The sequence below is a fragment of the Lepisma saccharinum genome, chromosome 9, assembly GCF_977018435.1.
Source record: "Lepisma saccharinum chromosome 9, izLepSacc3.1, whole genome shotgun sequence".
Classification (NCBI taxonomy): domain Eukaryota; kingdom Metazoa; phylum Arthropoda; class Insecta; order Zygentoma; family Lepismatidae; genus Lepisma; species Lepisma saccharinum.
Window position 1 is genome coordinate 80,412,546 of NC_139237.1, and position 20,714 is coordinate 80,433,259.

Below are 20,714 nucleotides of genomic sequence, written 5' to 3' on the forward strand. Positions count from 1 at the left end.
ATTTCTTTTTAGTTTTTATCTGATCGTTTGAACTTCATGTGACACTATTTTTATTCAGTTTAATTTTATCGCTTTTTGAGAGGGTGGTTGTCCCATTATCCACAATTTCGTAGTCATTCCTGTCGAAAACTTCCATAACTTCAATAAATTATAAATAATAATAAATTATGGTAATATATCCATTTCGAGCAAGTCTCATTCATCCTTTATTTACAGAAAAAAGGAATAAGAACAATTTGAGACAAAGTATTTGCACTAATTTTAAAATTGAATACTTCCTAAATTTCTTATTTTGCATTACTGTTACAAGATCTTTATATAGTTTATACGTAATTTATTTTTATTTCGAAACGGCTGCAGCCACAGGAGCTCCCTTGGATGCGCCATTGGCTTCTAAAGCTTCCCTTAGGAGTAAATATGAAAGTTTCACTGTTCGAAAAAGTGATATTTTATCACACAATAAACAGGACAATTGTATTTCTTTTAATATCGTCACGTGAAACGTATCATGCCACATAGCACGTACTGACATGGGCAGTTCTGGGTTCTAAGAAATCCCCTGTCATGAAATATGTTTGTTTTATTGATTGGTTTTGTTTATTTGACTTCGCTTTTCTGCAAATTTCGGCTAATCGCGAAGATGAGTGATGATATGATGAAAAAGATGAATGGACACTCACAGAGAACACTAATGCCCAAGCGGTAATTCGAATCTAGGTAACTTGATATGATGATTACAGCCCAGAAGTGTCAGAGATTGTTAATAGCACTAGAACACTGATAACAAAATGCTAAACGTACCATCACGAAATCGATTCCGTAGACTAGATTATTCAAAATAGACTCCAGAAGGTACTGGAAATGTTCCAGAGTGCATGCACTTCTGGGATCCACCACATCGCACACCTCAACCTTCACATTCTGCATTGGAGCTTTACACCTGCGAACAGAAAGTTGTTACAGTTACAAACACTCGTGTCTGTATCATAAGATGCTTTGAGTCGTGTACCGCTATGCTACTGGAGGAAATATTCATGCCACAAACATAAGAATTATGTTGTAGGGGAGAGGCTATAAAATAATTCCAGAAAAAAGATAATTGGGAATACATTTGTATATTGGTTTGTTGTACTACTACATTTTAGCTTAAGATAATCTTGCATTTCATCGAGTCGGAAGTAATCCTCCGTCATCCCTTCTTCTCCAAAGAAGACAATATACTCACATGTTCAGATCGTACAATGCTGTCCTTCTGCCTGCTTTGGTTGCCGTAGCCCAAACTGGCTCCAGTTCTCTCTGCCACCAGATGCGGTCCATTGTACTGTTGTCGCCAAGAACAAATGATTTCCCACTCCTTTTGTCATACATGTAATTGTCCAAAATATGATGGCTTTCTGGGTACAAACCTACAAGAAAATTCAAAACAGTAAGTGTATGGCATGTACCTATACTCAGTCCCAGGAGTCTTTGTAGCAAGCGAACGGAAACGAGTCCCTCTACGCAGGTAGTGACTCGAGGGAACTCGATCAATAAAGGCGTGAGAGAGGAAGTGAGCGCAAGGAGGGGAATACGCGTCTCTGCTGCTACCAGCCGCGTGCAGCAGCGCTCTTCCCACTCGCTTTCTCCTGTTCTCTGTCGTTATGGCCGGCGTTGCTCCACAGACTCCTGGGACAGAGTATTGGAATAAATACACCAGCACGCATTCTGCAACACTAAAAATATATCTTCCTACTTTGTATTAATATATTTTGTGTCCAGACCTAGTGTAACAAATGAGAATTTATTTAATGCACTTTATTTGCTGAAAATTATGTACTTGGTGATTGAAGAAACATGATATAACGTGATAATAAAATGCCACATACACAAACCTAATTTTCAATATTTTCCTTTACAGACTGAAGTAAACCATCAGAGAAACATGATCCGAAAATACATGGACGCCGTTCTAAAGGTAAGCAACATTTTTTTCTTCAAAAGAACTAATGCAAATCCTCAGTAAATTGCAGAAAAATATTTACTCGCATCATCTGTTATGTTCTTTCATATCATCACATATAATATATTTTTGTAATGTTTTCTCGGAATTGAAACATGTCAGGTTGTATGGTACATGCTGTACAAATTTTCGCTATTGTTGTTCCCAATTTATAACGAGTGGTTTTCAAAGCGTATGACTAATGCATTTGAGAACTTTACATCAACGGATAGTCCTATCGGTTTCTACGTCTACGGGTTAAACTGTTGTAATAAAGAGAAACCGGCTCTTACCGGAGAATCGAACACAACACCCATTCCTGAGCAGGTCGCAACGGTAGCCAGTACATTAGAACTCTGCTCTCTATATTTAAAATAAATATTGCAGTTTAGAAACCCTATCATAATACGCATTTGAAGTTGATACATTTTACACCTACACTTACACACATAGTGAGTACCAGGGGTGCCCACAGGGGGAATTCATGACGCGCCTGCGTCATGGAAATATTTGGGGGGGGGAACAAAATGTATAGTTCAGCCACCAAAAGAAATTGGGAGTCGTTTCGTTTGATCGACTTGTTATTGATTTTTAGTTATAGTTACCTACCTCTAAATGATCGCGGCGATGGCTTTGAAATGAAACCACCTCTTATGCCTTTAGAATCGGTTTGGAAAGGATGGGAAGACGTGCTGTTCGCATTAATACAAAGTTAGTTAAGCAGACAAACTGTTAAGAATAAGGTTCAGTACACTAACAATGGCAGTGATCCATGGGCGGAGTTTGAGCTTTTACTTTGGGGGGCAGACTGTGGGAGAAACATATGATGTACCTGAGGGTTGTTGAATATCCGCTAGCTTATCCGGAGACCTTCCCCCGGAAATTAAAAAACAACAACTTAAAAACACTGCAAGTTCTAGGCCTTTTATATTTGAAAATGTTAAATTTCCTCGCTTAAGTAAACAAATATCAATTACTATATTGGTTGTCAGTTTTAAAGGAAGCAAAACAGTACGATTATTGCATTTTGCATTTCATTAATTGAGAACAAAAAGTGGTAAATGTTGTAAGTGCCAAAAGCGAAAGTGTTGGGAAATCGCATCGTTCAGCACATCAGCCCGTACGAACGTTCACACTAGTGCATTTTTACACGCTGTTTGAACTACTTGGAGGGCTACCAGCCACTTTTCACGTTTACCACATGATCAAGCATGGCACATTTCACAGTTTAACGTGGAAAACGGTGTTTGAATTCTTGTGGCACTTAGAGCGTTTACCAATTTTAGTCTTCAATTTTTTATTGATACAATACTTGTATTACTTTAAAAAAAAAAGTTACGGTACAATAGTAAGCTTCAGAAATTTTAGAAAAATTAAATTGAAAAGTTCTTTTGATGCCTCAGCAGTAACAGTTGGCTTAACAAAAAGTCATTTTACGTTTTTCTATCTTCAAACTGTACACATCAGTCAAATCGTCTAAGACCCGCTATTACGAAGCAATTACCGCACATGCCATCATGCCAAACGTCAAGATTTGCGGTATGACTTCATAACAAAAATATAGTAACTGAACTTAATCATGCGTTATTTTTTAGTCTTATTTAAGTTGTGGGGGCCAGGCCCTTCCTGGCCCCTCCAGAACTCCGCCTATGCAGTGATTCTGAGCAGTTTTTTACATTATATGTTAGCAAACATGAAAGTGAACCGTGCCTTTTCTTTCTTTAGTCTTTTAATTTCAACTGCAATGAAAGGTTTAGAATGTCATGCGTCTTTCGATTGTTGGCATCTCGGCCAGTGGTAAACAATATCTGGTGTTTTGTTTGTGGTAGTTCCGAGTCTGCTCGGAATTTCCGACAAGCGGACTTCAGTTTTAGCCTAGAGTAAGGTCCGTGGTAAGGTTGGTTTTAGTGTTGGATGATTTCACGATTTGTTTCGCTTGTGTGTGTTCGTTCCACGACTGACTGGATAATTGTAAAATACTGTCAGTTTTCGTGGTCTAAAGCTTAGGCATTTCGAAAATTCAATTTTAAAAAAAATGAAATCAAATTATCGACATTCAAACAAAAATCAATTACTACTGCGTGTTGATCCGAACTATATGTGTGTTTTATGATGAACAATTCTTTTTTGTGGAATTTTGATTAACCAATTTGTGGGTGCACCCCCTGATGAGTACATTATTAGAAACAAAGTGGGGACCTTCGCCTTCAGAGCGGTTGCAGTTCTTTCAGAAACTGATTCTGTGAGATTTTTAGAACAGTCGCGCCAAGAAGAGAAGGACCGAGGCCAACTCGTGAACTAAAATGGACAGTCATTTGTTTACCCTCTCGCAGTCACCGCAGACAAAATTGCTTGTGCCTCATGTTGTCATGTTTTAAACTTCTACTCTTTGCTTGCTGATAAGAATTCATCGTTTATATGTCCAGAAAATAAATGCTCGGTTTATGGTGGCGTTGCAAGCAAAACTTCAAAGACGAAAAAGTTTGAGGTCAAATGTGTGACGGAACACATCATTCCCACCTCAAGTTTCTTTTAAACTAAGATATTCTCTTTTCTGTGAGTTGCATCCCAATAATGTATTCCATAAGGGTCTCCATGGGTGGCAGAAGATAAAAAATATATATATATCGGCCTGGAAAGACGACTACATCTGAAAGAAAATAAGCGAAAGGAAATTCGGATCGTGAGTAGTGAAACAATTCCAAAACTAAATAAATACCTACCAATAGAAGGTGCAGGTGAGTGGTTAGTATTACGGCTTCACGATCTGAAAGATGTTTGTTCGAGCGCGGTTACAGATGTTTTTTTCTTCCCAATGAGGCACCAACACGCGTGTGTTCGATTTCGCATTTACACAATGATTTTTTAAAAATCTGTAACCACAGCACGTGCATTTTTAATCCATGATTTCACCTGCTAATTTCGAAAAGCACCTTAGATTTTTCCTTCTTAAATAAATAAATAATAACCCATGGCGCGACGGCCCTCGAAGGGCCTAGGCCTATCTCCCGACTGCCAGTCTCCTTCCTACCATCCTACATAAAGGTGTGGATAACGTGGACCGGTAATGGGGTGATATGAGGTCAGCACGTCGAACCCTCAGCCGTTATAGGAGAATTTTGAAACCGGGGTACGCTACTCACTCGTAGCTCCCCAATTTCCCCACGATGGTGGGTTGATACCGCTCCTATACACACGCCGAGAACCCAGGCGGACTCGAACCCATGCCGTGCCTCAGTCGGATTCTTCTATACAGCTACAGATTTTACAACACAATTTAATGTTAAGGTCTGGACTAAATCTGTCGACTCATATAACCTAATATGTTCTTAGCTACTTTTCGTTTTAAAAATTGAAATTCTATTCATAACTCAACCAATATATTTTTTTTAATAAAAGCTCGAATTTTTGACGTGGCTGCTGGGAATTTCCACATTAACGTTCCACTGTTTCTTGATCTTGCGTGATATGCAAAGCAAGAACTGTATGTCTCGTTCACATGCCTTTACACATTTTGTAGGAAGTTTAATATCGAGTAGTTACTCTCAAACCCATTACGTTTTTTATTAAAAATAACAGTCGTGCCGATATGTGTAATAAATTCCATCCTAGGTATACACTAGTTGGCACTGCACTGTAAAAAAAATTTGCCTTTGACGAGAGGCGAACCCAGGACCATAGGTATGTTGGGAAGTTAGCATACAGACTTCACCAATGTCACGTTCACAACGCATTTCATTTGTCCACTTAGGCTTCTGTAAAAAAATATTATACGACTTTATATGTTATTCGACAATAAATGCAAGTTTTTGTATTTAAGGGAAGTGTAGGAAAGTAGGGATCATGCACAGAAAAAAAAGCCTGTTTTGCCCGGGATAGAATTCACACACATGAAGTTAGTTCCTTGATCGCTTTGCAATAGGACGTTACCCAAAGGGTAGTGGAAGAGTGGTCTCTGCCTCAACGTGTAGCATCCACGATACGATATATGACTATATGACGTCGTACCTAGGCAATCACGAGGATCCACAATCGAAACCTCCGTGCAGTGGAGAGACGAGTAATTTTGTAAGCAAGGGATGTGGGCCGGGGGGAGGGGGAGGTAATGATACTCTCTAAATTTTTAAGAAAAGTTTGTATGTGGATAGGGAATGATGAGTGCAATGATACAAAATCGATATCTTATTCGCTCACTGCATGTATACCTAGGTACAACGCCTAAAACTACATAATTTAACAAGTTATAAAACAACATAAATCATTTATTATTTTAATAGAAACTGAAGAAATATAAATGGAAAATTTCAAGAGACATCACTTTATGAAATGACAGCTTCCCACGAGGCTACTAACAATTACACCATTAACGTTTGCGTCTGTTTATGGATATAGAGGCAAGATTTAATAGCATAGCTTCATCAGTAAACCCATGATGCACAAGAAAATAAAATAGTTACACCAATTCTATGCAAACACTAGATTTAAAAAATACATTCATATTTTTTTATTATTACATTTACTTTATTCATGTTTCATTTTATGGTTTCAACTTTATTAAAGTAGTTTTGTATTAAGCAGTTTCAAAACTATTTGCAATTTATATTAAAAATAAATACATTTGTCATTATACTATACGCAATATGTTTTTTTACAGGCTTGCATTAGTTGGTATTCTATCCTTAAAAAAAAACAATGCTATGGGGAGAATCGAACCGGGGAACCTTCGTGTGGTGAGCAGGTATCATAGTGACCGGACCACACCGTCCTTCTAGATTTGGCGCTTATATGCTCCTACCCATGTGTTGGAACCATATTGCACTATTCTATCTGCTATTCATGTAAAGTATATTACAATTAAATTAGTGTTCCTCGAAACTACGAAACATAAGGTTTTCTTGTTAACTCTACATATTATAAACGAGGACATTTAGAATTCGGTCACATATCGTGTATGATTCAACAGTCTACCTAAGAAGACTGCGAGCTGAGCATGCGCGGTTCTACGATTGGCAAGCTCCGTGATCTCTGTCTGAGCCCACAATTCACATTGTAAACGCTAAGGTTTTCTCAGCAGTATGACGTCATCCTTGGTTGTTTTGCAGCGGGGTGCCCAAGAATTTTCTCGACCTCGCACACCCGATTTTAATATATTAACAATAAAGCACCTCCAACTGCCACGAAGCAAGTGCAAGACATTTAAATGTTTGGGTCGTTTGCAACTCAAGAAGGCAATGGATAATATAAGCAGTTCTAACTTCCTTCCTACACTTAATATTTCAGCTCCCGGAAAACAAAGAAATACATTAGAGGAAAAGGTCTAAATATGGGCCCCCCTCTTTATGTTGTCATTTTCGGAGGAAAAAATTAATATATCAAGCACCTGCCTATAAAATGCATATCTATGAAATATATTCTTAAATGTAATCAAGTATAGAAGGTCTCCATTTTTTTTAAAAAGCAATTTCCAAAAAATGGTAAAATGATGTATTTCAAAATTGTGATCTAAATATGGGTTACTAGTGGCAATATCACAAAAAGCAATTAAAGTTTTAAAAAACAGTCATTTAACGCTAAAACATTATAAAATTCATATTTATGAATAATCTGTTGTTTTGAAAATCACGCGGAATTGGAAAAATCGAAATTAAGAAAAACATCCAAATATTTGTTGAAAATGTGATCTCAACATTAGACCTCATGTCATAGCCCATATTTAGACCATCACGCCATTTTTCTTCTTCAATTTATTTTCGCTGTCTGTGGTACATATTTCACAAACAAATCATGGCATTATAAAGGCCCACATTTGATTTATGTACCGCTAATATCATAACCTATAGAAAGCAGATGAGAATTCAGAAAACGCGGAGTTAAAACATACCTGCAAAAAGTTTTCGTATGTCGCAATTCTATAACAGCGTCCAAAGGCCGAAACTAACCACCACATTCCAATAGCCTCTGCCAGGCTCCAGCACCCGGGAGCGCTGATAACTCCAAAACCCATATTTAAACCTTCGCCCATATTTAGACCTTCTCCTCTATTAGATCGAGTGAAATTATTGAATATAATTTTGTTCAATAATTTATTATATAAATATGATAATTTGCTGACGTATCTCTGAAGATTTTGTGTCGAGTCACATTGCGATTTCAAATTTAAAAACAGGTTGGGGACTCGTATTCTCATCTCGCCCAGGACCTCGCGATATGTTGCTACGCCACTGGGTATATGGGTTGTCACTGTTCTTTTATTTTATTTAAAAACAATCAACTCATATTTTACCTCACAGGGTTAAGATTTTCGTCAATATCTCTCTGTCCACCCTATTGCCTCCTGTAAGAAGTAATCTAGTATTGAAGAAACTACAAGAAAAACACATCCTAAGTGGCATCGACGAGGAATTAGATTTATCTTATTTTGCTTGTTATGAATGTCGAAAATACACTAATTAAACTTAAAAAAAAATAATAGTCTCTAAAAGAGATTCGAACCTGCGATCTTCAGACAACTGGGCCAGGCCTTGACCAGTTTCCCACTTTACCACTCCAACAAACTAACTTGAAATGTTGTCTTAAGGATCGTCAGCAATCTTGCAAACTTTGTTAACATACACTAGTTTATTTTTACAAGCTGGAATAGACTTAGTCTGCAACTCAGAACTAGACTTCTGTGGCAACTTATTCTTTCCCTACATTGCTGTGACAAAACTCACGTATTGTAAATGCAAAGGGGCAGTGTTACATGTTTCAAATAATTTCTCATACGATCGTTAGTTCCAGATTTGGCCACAGACCACCGAGCATTTAGTTTCTGGACATATAGTATTATACGTCTCTGCTGTGTACGGTTCTCTCCTCTAAGTTGATGCAAGCACAAAGGGTGTGTTGAAGAAAATCGTGCTATTTGGTAGGGTTAGACGGCAAGCAACTGATTGCATCATCTCCCTTGACAACACCAGAAGATTTTCCTTTTCTTGGTAAAGCAGTATCTCTGAGAACAGCTCTTTTCATATGATCTTAAAGATGCACAGTCTTGAGAGAGCCACCGCTCAAACCACGTCGTGACGAATATTTGTTCTAAGGCATCGAGGGAAATATTCCTCACACTGGTCATGATTTGGAGTGTTGCTAAATGGACACATGCGACGGGGTTGAAATCGAGTGATGCTAGTGGCCACTTACCTGTATTAACAGTCGTCAAGCTGGGGAAAGTGTTAGACGGGAAAACCGGTTCTACGTACTCTGCTGCAACACCTTCTTTCAAGAACACCTTGATTCCATTGTCATCTTCTATCAAGTAAGGGTAGTCCCATCTTAACCTAAAATAGATCAGGATTTCAATGTATCAAAGAGAATGTATCAATGCTTCATCTACTAAAGACCCATCAATATCTTGCAAGCTCTCGACGGCCCAACAGAAACTTTCTATTAAAACCATTACTAGCGACAAAAAAGTAAAGTTCTCCCGTGTGCTTTGCACCACGCCTTGACGGTACATAGTGGATGTGGGCTTAGGACCACACACTTTCTTGATCACGGCCGAAGGTGGGGGGTGATGTGATCAGCACCACGCCCTGGACGCCCCCCCCCCTCCAGAGTTTCCTCCAGGTACCCACTTTATACGACGCTGGGTGTGCACCGGAGCCGTTTGAACAGTTGGAAAGAAATCCACGGTTCTCGCACAGTAGTCAGACGCCCTAATGACTGAGACCACTACCACACATTTTAAATCGGACTTGAGCAACTCGCGTTCATTTGGGGAGATCAGTGACCGCTCCATACAGTACGGGCTTTCCGCCTGCATCTCAAGACCAGCAGAGCAGGAGTGGAGGAGCCGCTTGCCGCTTGTGCCACTATTACAATACCGCACTGCGCTGTTACGAATCACACGACGAGAGGTTTCCCACTGCAAGAACGCGATCCACCCCGCTCACAGCCTCCTTTCAGCCCCTCTTACAACGCTGCAGCATCGCTGCTCACTCTGCAGTCCACATGGTGCCTACCGGTCAAGAATGACAAGAAAAAGTCAAGAAATCAACACGTAGGTGAAGAAAGTCAAGAAATTATGCTTGTGGTCAAGAATTTTTGCTATTTTGTTTTACAGTAAAGCGAATTTACATTGTTATATACCTGTACTGGGATTTGATAAAATTTAATATTTGGAAATCAAAAATTGTATTGAGTTTTGGTTTAGATTTGTTCACTCTGTTTCTTAAGAATTTCATTCTTGCATGCATGAATTTTTCTAAAAATATTAAGTAATGTGTCCATTCTCCATCCAGGATGATGTCTGAAGCATTAATTTTTACATGCATTAATAATTAAAGCAAGTCTAAATCCCTTGTTAAAGTACAGCTTCAGTTTTCATCTTAACCGGCCTTGTGGTAGGGGTTTTTCATTAAATAGCCTCCCAGGTGGCGCAGTGGTAGCGTGGTCGTCTTGACATTAAGGGGTTCCGGGTTCGATGCGCGGTGGGAACACATGGTGCTTCGGATCCCACTTTAAACTGTAGGTCCAATCTTGATTAGCCTTTGTGTGCATCAATCAATCATTTTTCATTAAATAAGAATATTATTTTCTTAATTTCCAACTATATCTAAGTAGGGGACGATAAATTTTAAGAAAGAGGAAAATAAGGCCCTGAAAAAGTCAAGAATTTCGGTTTTGTTATTTGGTAGGCACCCTGGTCCACATATGAATACGAGAGCACTCTTTTACAAATACTATGGGTTGAACAGACCTGTTTTATATTAAGTTATTTATAGTTCACACTTACCCATCAACTATTAGCACCAGAAGTTTATTGTAATTGTTCCTTGTCAAGTTGCAGTATTCCTCCTGCGATGCAACACAACGCATCAGAGCAAGGAGAATACATGTAAGCCACATCACTCTGAAAAGACAACAAAAGTATCTTAGTATTTCTTGAATAGTAACTAGATTTACATATGGTATTGATACGTCATACGTACGATTAAGTACAATGCAAGTACATGAAAATGTACGTACTCAGGATATCTTCATGTGTGAACAATGATTATCTACCTTAAAGTTAATCTGATACAATTTAAGTTCATTCTATGCACTGACATGCTCATCGGGTTTGGTTGGATCTACTGTTAAATCCTAAAGACTCCAAACTACAGTACTTCTAAGATCGATGTGTTGAAGATGTTGATAATGTAGCCGAAACCAACCAACCAACCCCAGTAGGGGAATGAATATTATTATGTTAGGCTGAAAAAGTTTGGAATATTGTTATATTCGGCACAAAAAGTTTAGAATATTGTTATATTACGCACAAAAAGTTTGGAATTTTGTTATATTGGGCAAAACTAGTTTGGAATATTGTTATATTGGGCACAAGACGTTTGGAATATTGTTCTATTGGGCACACAACGTTTGGAATATTATTACCTCGGGCACAACAAGTTTGGAATATTGTTACATTGGGCACAACAAGTTTGGAATATTGTTACATCGGGCACAACAAGTTTGGAATATTGTTACATTGGGCACAACAAGTTTGGAATATTGTTACATTGGGCACAACATGTTTGGAATATTGTTACATTGGGCACAACATGTTTGGAATATTGTTACATGGGGCACAACAAGTTTGGAATATTGTTACATTGGGCACAACAAGTTTGGAATATTGTTACATCGGGCACAACAAGTTTGGAATATTGTTACATCGGGCACAACAAGTTTGGAATATTGTTACATTGGGCACAACAAGTTTGGAATATTGTTACATTGGGCACAACAAGTTTGGAATATTGTTACATCGGGCACAACAAGTTTGGAATATTGTTACATTGGGCACAACAAGTTTGGAATATTGTTACATTGGGCACAACAAGTTTGGAATATTGTTACATTGGGCACAACAAGTTTGGAATATTGTTACATTGGGCACAACAAGTTTGGAATATTGTTACATTGGGCACAACAAGTTTGGAATATTGTTACATTGGGCACAACAAGTTTGGAATATTGTTACATTGGGCACAACAAGTTTTGAATATTGTTATATTGGGCACAGCAAGTTTTGAATATTGTTATATTGGGCACAGCAAGTTTTGAATATTGTTATATTGGGCACAAAACGTTTGGAAAATTGTTATATTGGGCACAACAAGTTTGGAAAATTGTTATATTAAGCACAAAAAGTTTGTAATATTGTTATATTAGGCAATAGGGGATAGGTACGTTGGCTTATGTCGGCGAAAACACATGAACGTCCAGCAGACAGACAGATACCATGTGTTGTTGCATTCCAAGGCTGTGCCTATCGCCTAATGCCTAATATGACAATATTCCAAACTTTTTGTGAGGAGTGTGGTACAACACATGTAGAACACTTTCTGACGGTACGAAAATATGAGGTTACAGAGTAACATGGCACATGGGGCAATTTTACTTCACTGTAGTAGTAACGACAGGAGCCAATTAGCTGTCAAGTTACCCTTACTGCATTTCGGACTGCATGTATTGGACCCACACGCATTCTATCATCACCTCTATACCCTTCTCATCACAGTCTCCCACCTATTCATTTTTAGCTTCCAGTGACGTCACGTTAATGTCCTCTTTTTCAACCCCTCGCCGGAGGGCGTAATACGTTGCGCGGTAATTAGTTAGTACATTTGAGACGCGCTAATTCGTTGTCTTTGAAGTAGGCCGCGCGTCAACCCTAATTGCTCGCTGACAGATACCATATAGGTAGAGAGGGGAGGAAGGGAGGGGGCGTTTGCCGCCCATCTCATAACATGACATTTGCATGCACTAATACTACCTAGCGTCAAAGTCCCTCTACCGCTAATGAAAACGTGAACCCAATTTCGGGCCCTAAAAAGTGTCGTGTCCGCATAAGGACCTTGCCCTGACAGACTGATTGTTTGATCCATCTGCAAATGTGGATCTGATGTCCTTGGTGGAGGATGACGGAAATTGTAGTTTGAGCGTCATGTTCATAAAAGCTTCCCCTTTCAAAGGTGATTTTTCAAGCGATATTATGGTTGACACCTTTCCTGCTGGAGTGCGGATGGTTGTATCTTGTTTCGATCCATAAACAATAATTGGATTTTAATTTGGCCTGAACGTGGTGAAAGTAATATTAATTGTGGAGTTTTCAGATCACTAGGTTGCAATCTTTATGTTTGCACTAGCACGGTATGCCAGAGAAGCGGATTCGAGTACTTGTCAAGGCTGCATTTGTCGCTAATTTTGTGGAAAGGGGGTGCAGAGAGAATGTGTGTGGGAAATTGAGATGCAGAGAGAGAGAGAGAGAGAGAGAAGGGTCTGCAGAGAGATCGTGAGAAAGAGAGATGCAGAGAGAACGATGCGAGAAAGGTGGATGCAAAGAGAGAGGAAGAGAGAGAGAGAGAGAGAGAGAGAGAGAGAGAGAGAGAAAGAGTGAGAGAGAAATCTGGATACATACAATATGAGAAAGAGAATTAGAAAGTGTGTGAAACGAGGATACAAATAGTATATACGAGAGGAGCATACATATAGTGCGCGAGGAAAGTAATTACTGAAAGAGTATGTGAGAATAATAATTAGAGGAAGTGTGTTTGAGAAAAGGGGAATCGCAGAGTAAAAGAGGGAAGGGAGATAGACTGAAGTAGAGAGAGGGTAGGAAAGAAGGTGCCAGAAAATAAGGAAAAAGGAATGAAGGAAGGTAAACAGATAGAGAGGGGTAGAACGTGAGCAAGACAATAGATAGAGAAACAGATACTAAGGTATAAATGGAACAAAATTAAAAGAAAGACAGAATATCATAGAGAGAGCGGGACAGATACAGATAGCACGCCTAGACCTTTAACCTCAGATTCAACCAGATTGGCAATTTCAAACGCAGTCCCAAACAACAGACACGAACACATCATTGTCTGCCTTCCTCCATCCCCGCTGAGTCTATTGAGCAGAGTGCAATGTGAGGCCAATCCAAGCTCCTTTCTTCTGTTGTCCTTGCCGGAAAATATGTGTTCCCCATAATGCACTTAACTAAATTTCCTTCCCAATAAATCCGCTGAGAATCACGAGCAGAATGCACTCAAGGGCTGTTGTAGATGAAGACAGTGGCAGCGGTCCAAACGTTAAGAGGCTTTAAGTAACTTTCGCTGCGGAAGTAACTGGGGATGATGCAAGTTGTCCACTCAGGGATCGCCAGAAGGACGAGGTTGCAGCCCTGAATCGTGGCCAAGGATTTCCGCTTTGCTCTCCAGTGATAAAGCACCGACAGGAGGAAGAGAGGCCTTCAGATCGCGTAGAATAGGAAGAGATTGCTTAGCATGAGCATGGAGGAATCTTGTCCAGTTGCAGTGTTGCCATACATTGAGAGAAATCACTAAGTCTGGATAATTTGTAACGTCAGTTGAAAACTAAATTTATGCAAAAATACGACTCCTTTTTTTTGTATTATTAAATATTATAAGCGATACATATATACAGGGTAGTTAAAATTAATTCGTTCGATTTCAAGTGGCCATATATTTTGATTGTGAGCCACGGTACCACACGGAAGACCCGGGTTCGAGACCTGAACCAGGCGATCTGCACCAGGAAATTTTCCAGTCATTTCTGCACAGCTCTTAGGCCCACCTAGCCTCGTATCAATGGGTTCAACCTTGGAGTGTAAAGTCGGCCGGCGTGATGCTGATCACATCATCCCAACTATGGCAGGGATCAAGAATATGTGGAGCTCCACCTCTGCATCACCCCCCATATGCCTTCTTTGAAAGAGGGGTACCTTTACCTATATATTTTGATGACCTGATTGAATTGGGGTTATTTAACGTTCCTTTTCTGCCACTTTTGGCCAATTGCGACGATGAGGATGAGTGAAGGGACACTCGCAGAGAACACCCATGCCGGGATTGGAACCCGGGGCCCACTGGCGTCGTACGTGCAGTGCTAACCACTCCGCCAAGAAGGTCGACACAATATTTTGAGTTCTCATAGTGGTTAGTAATTTCAATGTATATGAAAACTCATAAAATTTCATATTAAACTCTGCATGTTCTCTAAGGGATTTATCTTATTAATAAGAGCGACATCGAGACACGAGTCAAGGTACCGCCACACGCAGTCAAGCATGCAAGTTGGCATAAGGCCCCCTTTAGACGAAAGAATTTTCCTTAGAATTTTTCTTAACATTTATGCCATGACCAAAATGCTACCGCGTAAAGCGAGAAATCTTATGGCATTTCAGATGCCACGGCATATTTCATGGCATTTCTCAAGGGTAGGCCTTTTTCGTAGCGTAACCAATCAGAAGCGCCCTCTAGGTCACAAGTGCAGGTGTAATGGCGGCTGAGTGAGATGTGAGCAACGTATCACTTCACATGTTTAAAAGACGATAACTATTCAACCGAGATTAATAACGTTTCCTATTAAACTGTTTCCGGTACAAGGCAATGGCGCTGCTTAAATACATACTTTACAACGTTTACTGTACACGTATGGAAGAATATTTTAGTTGTTTCAATTGTAAACACCGTGCACTCAGCATAGATGGTGTAACTGCTATAAGATTTTTGAAAGTACAGGGCTATTCTAAATGATCTTCCCGGTTTCAAAGTTTAATATCTCACGTTTGTTTAGTCACAGTGACATGCAAATTATTTTAAATGAAAGAAAAACTTAAAAAGTTTTAGTGTCTTGCAAAGCTGATGTTTAGTTACGCATTCTGCCACTAGGGTGACAGTAAATCAAGATGGCTGGAAACGAAGACAGGAGAGCATTTTGTGTCCTGGAATTTCATGTACAACCGTCAGTTATTTGTGTCCAACGAAGTTTTAGGACGAAGTTTGGGTTAGATCCACCAAGCGGTCACTCTATTCGGAAGTGGTAGACAATTTTAAGAAAGTGGGTGTATCTGCAAGAGGAAATCAACAGGCCGGCCAGGAGTTAGTGATGAAACAGTTCATCCGGTGCGTGCGACTTTCGTCAGAAGCCCCAAAAAATCAACGGTTCGTGCAAGCAGAGAATTGAACTTGAAGCAGACAACAGTGTGGAGGATTTTGCGAAAACGTTTGAAATTTCACCCTTACCGATTGCAAATGTTGCAGGCACTTAAACCTACTGACAAAGATAAGAGACTTGAGTTCTGCATTGCTATGCAAAACCTTATGGAAAGAGATGGTTTCATTGAGTCGGTTGTTTTCAGTGATGAAGCTACCTTCCACCTTTCGGGGAAAGTAAACAAACAAAATGTGAGAATTTGGGCTTTTGAAAATCCGCATGGTTACGAAGAACACATCCGTGATTCCCCCAAGGTGAACGTGTTTTGTGGGATTACCTGTAACAAGGTCTGTGGCCCTATGTTCTTCGAGGAGGACACTGTAAACGGACTTTCCTACCTTCACATGCTGCAGACAAGACTCTTCCCGCAGCTGGAAGAGGACATCGAAAATTTTATTTTCCAGCAGGACGGGGCACCCCCACATTGGCACCGGGATGTCAGGAGGGAACTCAACAGAAGGTTACCAAATCAATGGATAGGACGAGCTAGTTGTGAGGATCAGGTTCCGCTTCCTTGCCCCCCCCCCCCCCCCCCCCGTTCGCCAGATATCACCCAGTGTGACTTTCTTTTGTGGGGCTATGTTACAAACCAAATGTATGAGCCTCCCCTTACCTGAACTTCGAGTACGCATGCAATAAGCAGTTGCGTCCATTGACTCTTGAGATGTTGGAAATAGTGTGGCAAGAATTTGACTATCGGCTTGATGTGTGCCGAATTACGAAAGGCACTCATATTGAGCACCGTTGACGTGGAACATAACACGTATGTATGTAAAAAAAACTTTTTGAGTTTTTCTTTCATTTAAAATAATTTGCATGTCATTGTGACTAAATAAACGTGAGATATTAAACTTTGATATCGGGAAGATCATTTAGAATAGCCCTGTATTTACATAGCATTTATGCTATCAAAAATTCTAAAGGAAATGTTTTCGTCTAAAGCCGGCGTAACACGTTTCCAAACCGCTGGATTGGGAGAGAATGGTCCAATATCATGGTCTCCTCCACGTTCCCACGATATTACATATTTAAACTTATTTCTGTGTGGGACACACTCGGGACAAAGTGTACAGGTTGCCATTTCCAGAGGCTGAAACGCTGAAGGCAAGGATACAGAAGTGCTAGCGACAGTGTCTGAAGAGATTAAAGTTTGATTTGAGTTCGTATTTTTTAAAGTTCACAGATAAAGGCTAATCGGGCCTGGACCTACACTTTAAAGTGCACTCTAAAAAAATATGCAATTTAGTTACCACCAAAAGTGCTGTTAATGAGGAATTGACGTTGTTTAGCATCATCTTTGGTGTCTTGTTACACCAATTGCTGTCCAATCACACCAAGTATGGAGTCTTTTAACACTCGATTAACATGTTAGGTGCTTTGTTACACCAAATAGGGTGTTACACCACTTTTGGTGCAAATCTGTTGCATGTTTTTTTTAGTGTGTGGTATCCGAACCACTATGTGCCTCCACCGGGTATCGAACCCGGGACCCCTTTATTATGTAACGCACTGAGAGGAATTGAGTATCGTTTAGGCATTCTCTGTGACGCACATGTTGAAGTTTATGAATAAAGCAACGTCCTTGTGTTTTTGGGGGTAATTTTGAAAACACGCCTGTGCATAACACAATAAAACATTTTTCTTGGTTTTGAAAAGAACACACCTCTCTATCTAGAGTACTGTTTGTGTAATAAATGTTTGAAATCAGGGAAGACTTAATTCTCGCCCTGTACTTTTTAAATAAGCACTCACGTGCGTTTGTACTCACCTAACCTTTCCGAGGATTACTGCAGATCCGCAGCACATGAACACAACATGTCGTCTTCTGTTCTAACTCATTCCTTCCACATGGCAAACAGACAGCGCCATAAATATTCAAATCAACACAATAAATAACCATGCTGTAAAATCACTTTGATCGACCTGTTTTTTTTTCCTGATCGAAAAACAAAAGACAATCAGATTTCTTATCCTTCCGCCTCGTGTGAATGACTGTAATAAAAGTGCCCTTGATAAGGATTACCTCGTCCTTACTAAATCATCAATTAACAAAGGAAGGAAATCGGTTAATTCTACCCAAGCGCTTCCTGTCAATGACAGAAATTTCACAAAGGAAGTAAAGTTCATATGCCTTAAAAGAATAAAACTTGCAAGGATATGTTCACAAGAAAATAATGACCTTTCTTTAAAAGGCGATGAGGTGTACAAGGCCAAAACTCCAAAACACCTACAGTCGTCTCGTTGGCCAAGTGAGTTGAGTGGTCGACTCGAGGATTCGCCATCGACAGTTCAAGATTCGAATCCTAGCCTGTGATCTTTTTGTGGTCTCATCACAGTTTCGTGTACTTGTCATTCTTTCTTATCGTAGTGATTGGTCAAAATTGACACAAATATAAATAGCATAAATGGTTGATGACAAGATACGGTGCGAAATTGACGGGTAATTTATCTTACTTTCTCTTTCTTTCTCGCTTCTTTGTCTTTTTCTAGCTTTCTGTCTTTCGATTTCTCTGTTTCGCTCACTTCTTTTTTTCTCTCTCGATTTCATTCGTTCTCTTTTTCTCTTCCTTTTCTCTCTCTGTATATCTCGATTTATCCGCGTTCCTTTTTCGTATTTGTCTTCGTTCCTTTTTCTCTTTAGTTTTTTCACTCTCTTTTGTTTTTTCATTCTCTCTTTTGTTTTTCATTCTCTCTTTTGTTTTTTCATTCTCTTTTGTTTTTCATTCTCTCTTTCGTTTTTTCATTCTCTTTCGTTTTTTTCATTCTCTTTCGTTTTTTCATTCTCTTTTGTTTTTTCATTCTCTCTTTTGTTTTTTTCTGTCTCTCTTTTTTCATTCTCTCTTCTTTCATTCTCTCTTTTGTTTTTTCATTCTCTCTTTTGTTTTTCATTCTCTCTTTTGTTTTTCATTCTCTCTTTTGTTTTTCATTCTCTCTCTTTTGTTTTTTCATTCTCTTTTATTTTTCATTCTCTCTCTCTCGTTTTTTCTTTCTCTTTCGTTATTTTTATTTCTCTTTCTTTCTATCTGTCTTGTTCTTTTTCTCTCTTTCGTTCTTTTATCGTTCTTTTTCTCTTTCGTTCTTTTATCATTCTTCCTCTCTTTCGTTCTTCTTTTCATTTTCTCTTTCGTACTCTCTATCTCTCTCGTTCTTTTCCTTTCTTTATCTTTCTTTCGATCTTTTTCTTTCTCTCATTCACTATTTCTCTCACGTTCTTTGCCTAGCTCTTTCTTTCTTCCCCTTTCTCTCTTCCCCTTTCTCTCTATATTTCTTTCTTTTTCTCTTTCTGTTTTCTTTCTGTGAATCTTGCACAAGATAGAAAATCCCGTTACTCGAGAGCTTGTAACGCTAACACCAGGTACAAATGAGCATGATGTCATGACGAACAATTGTTAGCTTTCCTTGCAGTTCTAATGGGACTCATTGTGCTGGTAGCAGCATTACTAATAATTCAGAACTGAAGTTGCTGAATTCAGTACAGTCACGGCCACTTCTGGGTTATAACAATCCCATTAACTTTCAATGCAATCATTACAACCCAGAAGTGTCCATGACTGTACAAAGAGATAACCATTACATCGTGACCTGATCAAGGAGAAGCTTCTCTTTAAGAGACAAGTAACAATAGAGCATTATATACATAATACAGAATATAACTAATATAACTTCGAAAGTCATTGATCAAAAGCAATAAGAAGAAATTTTAACAATAAACCAATATTATTATTATAAACATATCAGGTAATCATGTAATATTAAATTTTGAATTATTCCTGGTGTTATTTATGGATTGCAACTTATCTGTAATTTAGTGGTAGGCTTTAATACGTTGGCTGTATTTAGTAATGATCTACTGATTTATGTTAATTTCATAAGGTCGTCGATTTGGCAATATATCCTTACAAAACTTTGCATTCCGCGATTAAGTTGTGAAACTTGCATCATGACGTTGACATGACAACAACGATTAGCCTTGAACTTGTGTTGAATAGAAAGTGAATTTTATTGCAGGACGAATTTCACCCATCCGCATATTTAACCTAGTTGTTGATGATAAACCATGATTGCATTGTTCATCCATACACTATTAAACGAACTATTAAATATACGAGTATATAGCATGGCGCTAAGCCATTTTAACTGCATTGTTATTTATTAACTATTCACGTGCATCTTTCAACAATAAAATGTACGCAAGGTTTTGAAAATTGATTTCATAAAAAGTATTTATTTTTGGATTGATTTGCTTTATTTTACTTCGCCTTTTGTGCCACTTTTGGCTAATTTGCAAAGATGGGGATGAGGTGATGAAATTGATGAATTGACACTCGCAAATATCCATGCCCAGGCCGGGATTCGAAGCCGGGACCCCCGTGCTAACAACTCCGGCTCATAAAAAGTATTTCGGTTGTCTCTTTGTAATGAGTGGGTGCCAAGTCCGACTCCCAAAGTGGATAAAACCCACTTTAAACTGCAATGTCAGTTACGAGTGTTTTTTTTCTTTGCAATGCATATATAAATTGCAGTATAAATTCAATTCAATTCTGGACCTCCCCGATGGCGCAGTGGTAGCGTCGTCGCCTTGTAATCAAGGGGTCCCGGGTTCGATACCCGGTGGAAGCACATTCGGATCTCACTTTAAACTGTAGGTCCAGTCCCGATTAGCCTTACAGTGCATAAAGTGGACTTAAAACACCAAATCAATCCA

General features: G+C 39.0%; 1 protein-coding gene across 3 annotated transcripts in view; it reads right to left on the reverse strand.

The window, feature by feature from the left end:
• LOC145992763 (glycerophosphocholine cholinephosphodiesterase ENPP6-like) overlaps positions 1-20,714 on the reverse strand; it is a 214,227-nt gene that overhangs the window by 32,021 nt on the left and 161,492 nt on the right. For 2 of the 3 annotated variants that reach the window (XM_083129151.1, XM_083129153.1), the window contains exons 1-5: positions 17,778-17,854; positions 10,755-10,871; positions 9,161-9,297; positions 1,226-1,406; positions 802-940 (exon numbers count right to left, since the gene is read on the reverse strand). In XM_083129151.1, coding sequence (XP_082985277.1) covers positions 802-940; positions 1,226-1,406; positions 9,161-9,297; positions 10,755-10,871; positions 17,778-17,815 — 612 coding nt within the window. In that variant the 5' untranslated portion in view covers positions 17,816-17,854. Of the gene's footprint in view, positions 1-801; positions 941-1,225; positions 1,407-9,160; positions 9,298-10,754; positions 10,872-17,777; positions 17,855-20,714 lie in introns of those variants that run through there. The other variant, XM_083129152.1, reaches the window with a different exon arrangement.